General features: G+C 43.1%; 1 protein-coding gene across 1 annotated transcript in view; it reads left to right on the top strand.

The window, feature by feature from the left end:
• Positions 1-286: 286 nt before the first annotated feature.
• C15H11orf97 (chromosome 15 C11orf97 homolog) overlaps positions 287-8617 on the top strand; it is a 25008-nt gene continuing 16677 nt past the window's right edge. The window contains exons 1-2 of the mRNA XM_004015990.6: positions 287-491; positions 6005-6109. Coding sequence (XP_004016039.2) covers positions 353-491; positions 6005-6109 — 244 coding nt within the window. The 5' untranslated portion in view covers positions 287-352. The remainder of the gene's footprint in view (positions 492-6004; positions 6110-8617) is intronic.

Here is an 8617-nt window from a genome sequence, read left to right as displayed (position 1 = left end):
GGACGGAGGAGGCTGGTGGGCTGCAGTCCATGGGGTCGTGAAGAGTCGGACACCACTGAGCCACTTCACTTTCAGTTTTCACTTTCATGCATTGGAGAAGGAAATGGCAACCCACTCCAGTGTTCTTGCCTGGAGAATCCCGGGGATGGCGGAGCCTGGTGGGCTGCCCAGCTCCCCAACTCCAGCGTCTCTCTTCCTGGTCGCGCGGGACACAGGAGACGCCAGCATAATAGAGCTGCTAGGCGCGGGGAGGATTCCGTCACCATGGCAACCAGAGACGCCTAGCGTTCCCTAGCTGCCCGCGGCAGAGCCGAGAAGGCCAGACGGCGTCGGCCACGAAGACCCCGGCGGCATGAGAGGGGAGGAGGCAGCGGCAGCCGTGACGGTGCCCGAGGCGGGCCGCGATGGCGAGCAGCCCCGGCCTCCCGCAGGCTTGGGGTGCGCGGTGCGCGGAGAGCCGGGCGGCGGTCCTCAGGAGTCCCGCAAGCAGTGTGAGTTCCCTTCCAGCCGTCGACAAGGTGGGAGGGACGTGGGCGAGGGGAAGCCGCAAAAGGCGAACAGGGGAAACCGCGGTGGGACTAGCTGAAGCCACAAAGGTTTTGGAGGGAGGGATTGGAGTTGCTGTTTTGGCAAAGCTAAAGGCCGAAGGTATCTGGTCCATTTATCCAAGCCCTCCTTCATTAAAGGTTATCTGAGCCCAGGTAGCCTCCAACTTAATGGGTAGTGGCATTGGCCTGGAAGGTATTGAAAAAAATTGTGCACGTGTGAATACACATACATATAGTATTCAAAATATTAAATTACAAAATATATTTTAATTATAAAACGTGTAAAATATATAAATTTGTTTTTACAAATAAAATATGAAATTAATTTTTATATACATAAATTATATACACATGCATGGAAATACAGGTATCATTTTTGTCAATTCCTTCATTTTACAAACCGGGAACTGAAAGTCTAGACTAGCGGAAAGGACCTGCCTTGCCCACTATCACTCAGTGCAGAAGAACGCCTTCAAACACTTAAACTCCTATCTCTTGGATTCTGCGTTCGTAAATTATAATTACCTGACCCTTTTAGAGTCTCACAATTATGGGCCACATGTTAACACACTGCTGCTGTTTCCTCCTGCCCTGCCAAACATACAAACAACCTTGCAAGAAGTAAAAAGCAGTTCTGGTTCACAACCAACATAGTTGAAAGTTGAGTCCGCCAGGTCGAAGCGCTCATCCATCTTGTTCCATAAATTTACAGATATTTCCCAGCCTCGTGTGCCCCACACGTCTTCAGTAGGTGCTAAGGAATGATGAAGATGAAAATAATAGTCTGAAGAAGGTGAGCAATTCCCAGCCATTCTGCAGAGCCTCGCTGATTACCCCTCTAGAGAGCAAGGGCTGGGCAGAAGCAGCGACTTCCACTCCCCCAGGGACCACACACCCCCTCTTGGGAGCCTCAGAACTGCTGTTGCCTGCCTCTTTCCTCAGCATCAGTCACATTATACCTGATTATGATGCCTCATTCTTGTTCTTGTCAACAGTACGCAGAGACCTTATTTAGAGCAACTAAGTTCAGTGTATATGTAAGTATTCAGTATATTTAAGGAATTCCTTACTCTGACTTGAAATTCTACCTGGAAATTTTCTCATAAGCGATACTAGAATTTAGAGGTTCTTTATTCCTTTTGGCTGTAGGAGTAAAAGGTGGAATTAGTCATTTGCTTGTCAGTTGAACAAATATTGAGTCCTGATTGCGTGCCTGCCATTGAGCAGTTGCTGGGAAATGAGTAATGAATTAAGGCTGGTGTCCAAACACTCAGGGGTTGACAGAGTCAGGGTGGAAACATATGAAAAGTGCCTGCCTCAACCTTCTGGACCTCATTGTTTAGGGCCTCAGCTGAAGCAGAGACAGATTATTCACACCTGCACAAGTACCCGTTTAATTTTCAAATTTTTTTTTTTAAGTCTTCAGTCTTTATTTTTTGGAAAGGTCCTCAGTGTCTGTACAGCTTCTGCTCCCTAATCACACATCTGCTCCCAAATATACACAGATAAAATGTGGTCCTTTCCCCCTGAAACATTTTTGAATTATATAATGGTGGCTATTTGAGCCCCACCAAATCTTTTATTGCCTCAGTGTTACCTTTATTTATTCATTTTAGTGTTTTCTTTAAAATAATTTGTAGTGCTCTCACCATGCTGGCGGAGCTATCCCAGTATTCTTCATCTTATTAAATCACTGAATCCAGTATCCTAGGTACCATCAGATTAGGGTAGTATGGTGGGACCATAACTTCCCTTGATCTGAACAGTATACTTCTATTAGGTGAATCTATATAAATTCACAATAGCTGTTTAGGCAGATACATTAGATTATTAACACACAACAAATGCAATCTATGACATCCTTAGTTTTTCTTTTCCCATCTGTCCCATTGAAAACATTTGACCCAGGCCTTTTCTGTCCTATACTTATGCAGTTCCTCTGTTTGGTTCTAAATGCAGGTTGCTATATTATCCCCATCAATACCATCCTATGGATATGAACACTTCAGTCCAAGTGTGAAAGGCCCTTTGAGTCCTGAGTTTGCCATTCAGCACGTAAACCATTCACCAAGTCTGTGTCATTCTCACATTTGGTGAGTTTGCTGAAAGTTCCTATATTCAGATTAACTAATTAAATGGTGAACCCCACAGTTCAAGTAAAGTCTCTGGAAGCCCGTGACCTGTCAAGTAGCATCTTTGGGTGGGCACACTGCCTCCTATATGAATGCACTTTATCAAATGTCTTGCTGAAATGCAAATACTATACTATGGCTGCATTTCCTTAATCTAGCCAGTTTAGTAACTTGCTTTGAGAGGGTCAGCCATGTTGTTCAGTCACTAAATCATGTCTGACTCTTTGTGATCCCATGGACTGCTAGCATCCCAGGTTTCCCTGTCCTTCACTATCTCTTGGAGTTTGCTCAAACTCATGTCCATTGAGTCAGTGATGCCATCCAACCATCTCATTCTCTGTTGTCCCCTTCTCCTGTCTTTTCCAAAGAATCAGCTGTTTGCATCAGGTGGCCAAAGTATTGGAGCTTCAGATTTAGCATCAGTCCTTTCAATGAACATTCAGGGTTTATTTCCTTTAGGATTGACTGGTTTGATCTTGCTGTCCAAAGGACTCTCGGAAGTTTTCTCCTGCACCACAGTTTGAAAGAATCAATGTCTTTTAATTTTTATGACTAGTTTTTTTTTGAAACTTACCTTCTCATCCATAAGTGAAAGTCGCTCAGTTGTTTCCAAACCTTTGCTACCACATGGACTGTAGTCCATGGAATTCTCTAGGCCAGAATACTGGAGTAGGTAGCCTTTCCCAATCCAGGGACTGAACCAGGTCTCCCACATTGCAGGCAGATTCTTTACCAGCTGAGCCATAAGGGAAGCCCCTCTTCCATAAAGTAGGAATAATTTTACCGTCCTATAGGCTGATTGTCAAGAAGAAAGATAGTATACATAAGATGCCTAGGGCATGGTAGCATTCAATAAACCGTAGCAATTGTTAGTAGCCAGCTTGTTTGCTTCCTTCCTTTCTTTGTCTTTCTTTTTGTCTTTCTTAGAGCAAGGAACATTTGCCCATACTAGCTCTTTACGAGTTTCCCAGGGGGCACAGTGGTAAAGAATCCACCTGCCAATGCAGGAGACATGGGTTTGATCCCTAGTCCAGGAAGATCCCCTGGTAGGAAATGGCAACCCACTCCAGTATTCTTACCTGGAAAATCCTATTGACAGAGGAACCTGGTGGGCTACAGTACATGGGGTCCCAAATAGTCAGACATGACTTAGTATGCACACGTGCGCGCACACACACACACACACACACACACACACAGAGCTGTTTACAAGCTTGTCATTTTTCATAGTTCCTTGAAACCTTTGATGATTTCTTCTGTGAATTCTTGTGAGAGAAGGGCTGAAATTTGTCAAGAGACTTGAAATTATAGCAAGGGATCTCTTCCTTTCTACTGAGCTATTATAGGCTTTTCCTCTCAGCCAAATTTCTCAAACCTTTTTCTGCCTGAAGATCATGATTTAACAGAATTTTAAACCAGAGTTACACTTGAGTAATGCTGACCCACATTCATCTCTCATTCGTATGACTCTGAATTTGGGGGAAAACAAGACCAGATCCAAAAGAATCTCACTCTACCTTGTTCATGTCTGAGGGTGTGTTTGAGTCACACAAGCAGGAATTACCCAGACCCACAGCTAGAAGCAGTGGATCTCTTGCCCCATTTGTGCCAGTCTGAACACAAGTCAAATTTGTTCTTAATCAATTAGTCTGGAAAAGATGACACCTGCCATATCTTTGCATCAGTCATTGAGATTCTCCATGGCTCTCTGGATTGAGCTTTCAAAAAACACCAGGATTAGAGCTACTGGCTGCCTGCTGTTCACAGGGCTGTGTGGGCAGACACACACATAGAGGAATCTGCACTCCCCCTAACTGAACAATGCTTTAGTTCCACTTGAACACACACTTGTTGAGCATCTATTATTTTTTTAATTTGTATTTATTTTTGGCTGTGCTGGGTCTTTGTAGCTTCATGCAGGCACTCTCTAGCTGTGGCAAGAGGAGGCTACTCTCTAGTATGCCGGCTTCTCACGGCCATGGCGTCCCTCACTGAGGAACATAGGCTCCAGGCGCAGTTGTGGTGCACAGGCTTAGCTGCCCCGAGGTATGTGGGATCCTTTGCATTGGCAGGTGGGTTCTTAAACACTGGACCAGCAGGGAAATCCGGTCGAGCATCTATTATTATGTCACACTCTGTTCTAGGACTCTGATGAGCTGAAGAGACAACACCTCTGCTCTCATGGTATGTAGCCTGGCAAGGGAGACATACGGTACTAATAGTTACACAAATAAAACTGTACATAAGGTAAATGAGGCTGCATATACATTGCAATAAATCAAATGAAAGCAAAGAGGAGAATACTATGAGAAAAAGTAACCAGGGACATTGTGGAGCCAAGGAAAGTTTCCTTAAAGAACTGACATCTCAGCCTAGACCTGACATTCAGGTAGAAGTTAGCCAGGCAAAAATAATTACGAGAAAGACAGTTTGGGCAGAGAAAATAGAATGTACAAAAGAGACAATGTGTGGGGATGGACAGAAAGGCCATGTGGCCAGAGCTCAGAGAGCAAGAGAGAGAAGGGCTGACAGGAGAGTCTGGAGAGACAGATGGGCCCAGATGACTCCCTGGGCTGAGCAGAAGAAATATAGCTAAAGAGTTTAGAAAAAATAGTCCATCCTCAGCTATAGCAGTGAAGTCTTGTGGGGCCAGGTTTGGAGGACAGGAAAAGGTCATATGTCCATTAGAGACACTCCACTACAATTCAGGTTTATTCTTTTAAAGATGATGAAATACTGCTAGACTGTTCTATATCATGTATCTGGATTGCAGGCTCTATGCATGAAAGTGAAAGTTGCTCAGTCGTGTCCAACTCTTTGCCACCCCATGGACTATACAGTCTTTGGAATTCTCCAGAATATTGGAGTGGGTAGCCTTTCCCTTCTTCAGGGGATCTTTCCAACCCAGGGATCGAACCCAGGTCTCCCACATTGCAGGCGGATTCTTTACCAGCTGAGCCACCATATATCTTTATCATTCACTGCTGTGTCCTCTGCCCCAAATGCCTGGCACAGAGTATGTCTTTAATAAGAATTTATTGAATAAATGAAAGTTTTCTTCAAGTTAATGAAGCAAACTTCATATATTACTTAATATTTAAAAGAAGTTATCTGAAACGTAACCGGAAAATATAAAGTTCTCCCCCCAGCAAAGCTAAAGGTTACACTGGAAGGAATCTTTCCAAAATAGAGTCTGCAGGATGAAACACCTGCTGTTTGTATGGAAGGATTTGTCTCTTTGAAAGACAGTTATTTATGTAAATAATGGCTAGAAGGTTGGGCAGAATTTATGATAAGTAACCAGTTTTGTTAATACCTTTACAGGGAAGAAGTTTTTATATTGTGAACCACATAAGAGAATTAAGGAAGTACTTGAAGAAGAACTTTATATTAAAAGAGATGAATGCCACATTAAACATCCACCTGCAGGTAATCTCAGTGACAAATGAAGTATATTTACAAAATGGATATAAAATTGCCTGTTTGATGGCAGTGATTATTTTATTTATTGCAAAACCATGAGTATTAAAAGAAAAACAGCCCCCTGGGAGGTTCTTGGCTAATTTTATAATTATTTTGCCTTTGCCCAAATAAACTGCTGTGTTTACATTGCTGTCGCACATTTTTGGTGGATTTATTTCTATTTAATAAGTAGAATTTTTTTCCAAGTGTCTGGAAAGCACAATAACATCCTCAATCTTTATCAATATAAGTAGTACCAATAACAGTGATTCTCAAAGTGTTGACTGCATCAGAATTATCTAGGAATTACCTGTTAAAAGCAGATAGCTAAGCCCCAACTATAGAGTAACTGGCTTAGAAAGTCTGGGGTGGGGCCCAAGAATTTGCATTTGTACCAAGTCCCAAGTTGATGATGCTGGTCCAGAGACCCCACTTTGCAAATCACTGACTCAGAAGAATCTAAGTCATTTAAATAGGTCAGTTCATCCCAGGATTTTATCTCACATACACATAGTATATGGGTTACATGGTCTGGGCATTGATAGCTCATACTGATGATTCATTTGAAAAAAGATATGCTCTAAAGAGGGTTTCCCTGGAGCTCAGAGATAAAAAATCTGCCTATCCATGCAGGAGATGCGGGTTCGATCCCTGGGTCAGGAAGATTCCCTGGAGGAGGGCATGGCAACCCACTACAATATTCTTAACCTGGAGAATCCCATGGGCAGAGGAGCCTGGCAGGTTAGAGTTGCACAGAGTTGGATATGACTGAAGCAACTGAGCACACACACATGCATGCTCTAAAGAATCCCTTATAGACATAATTTTGAAACTGCTGGAGCTCCTTATTTTTTATATTTCCTTCTCAGTGATTACTAGGTGCCTATTTCATGTTTTTATTGAAACCCTCCTGGATAGCTTCCCTGGTGGCTCAGAGGTTAAAGCATCTGCCTGGAATGCGGGAGACCCAGGTTTGGTCCCTGGGTCAGGAAGATCCCCTGGAGAAGGAAACAGCAACCCACTCCAATACTCTTGCCTGGAAAATCCCATGGACGGAGGAGCCTGTGGGCTACAGTCCAGGGGATCTCAAAGAGTCAGACACAACTGAGCGACTTCACTTTCTTGGATACCAGCACTTGCTTGAAGATATAAAAGAAATGAGACATGACTCCTGTACATAGAGAACTTGACATTTTCCGAGAACTGTTTTGAACAATAGGCTGTGCTGTGCTAAGTTGCTTCAGTCATGTCTGACTGTTTGCAACCCTATGGACTGCAACCCACCAGGCTCCTCTGTCCATGGGATTCTCCAGGCAAGAATACTGGAGTGGGTAGTCATTTCCTCCTCCAGGGGAATCTTCCTGACCCTGGGATCAAACAGATCTTAGATCTCCTGCACTGGCAGGCGTGTTCTTTACCATTAGTGCCACCTGGGAAGCCCAGGCTAGTGGGACCCAAATTAAAGCAGAGGCTGCAGGCCCAGAGGTACAACTTTTCAGACAGACTCTAACATAGTTTCACACTTTATGGGGTTTTTCCTATTTCTTCACTTCCTGTTCTGTCCTGTTGATCTCTTTATTGATCTTAATACCAATGCCACATTCATACTACAGGTTTTAATAATGTCTTCTTTTTGTTTTAAGAATTGTTTTCCCCCCCACTTTCATTTTAAAACCAGCATAGAAATGCTTTTTAAGGTCTTCTGTATCACCCATTCTTATGGAAAGAGAGGCCAAAGCAATGGCTAATTTTGTTCATACAATGTCTTGAAGGAAAGTATAAAGCCTTAGAGTTTGAACTCTATGGATGGATACAGAATGACCAACTAAATTGTTTCTCTGAAACCCAATCTACATATACTGTTTCCCTGGTGATTTAAAAAAAAATATTTAAGTCTATGCAATTGTATTTGGGTCCCCTTCATTTCAGAGATTACATAAAAGCTAATTTATACACTATTTGGATGGTGTGTTGATTCTTAATGGATAAATTTATTTATGTCAGTCTGAATAATTAGGAAAAATCATTTGGTTTATAAAAATTCATTTTTCTAGGCAATCTTCTTCAATATTGAAAGTGAAAGTGGCTCAGTCATGTCCAACTCTTTGCAACCGCATGGACTATACAGTCCATGGAATTCTCCAGGCCAGAATTCTGGAGTGGGTAGCCTTTTCCTTCTCCAGGGGATCTTCCCAACCCAGGTATTGAACCCAGGTCTCCCACATTGTGGGCAGATTCTTTACCAGCTGAGGCACAAGGGAAGTTCAAGAATGCTGTAATGGGTAGGCTATCCCTTCTGCAGAGGATCTTCCCAACCCAGGAATCCAACTTAGGTCTCCTGCCTTGCAGGTGGATTCTTTATGAACTGAGCTATCAGGGAAGACCTCTCACATATTTTTCATATAAAATGAAGACCGCATGGGATGCTGCATTTTTTATAGCATCCACCAGAGGTCGCACAGAGTGCAATTTTAG

Source organism: Ovis aries, chromosome 15 (assembly GCF_016772045.2).
Source record: "Ovis aries strain OAR_USU_Benz2616 breed Rambouillet chromosome 15, ARS-UI_Ramb_v3.0, whole genome shotgun sequence".
NCBI classification, from domain to species: domain Eukaryota; kingdom Metazoa; phylum Chordata; class Mammalia; order Artiodactyla; family Bovidae; genus Ovis; species Ovis aries.
The sequence above is the reverse complement of the archived record's forward strand: the minus strand, read 5'-3'. Positions and strand labels throughout refer to the sequence as shown.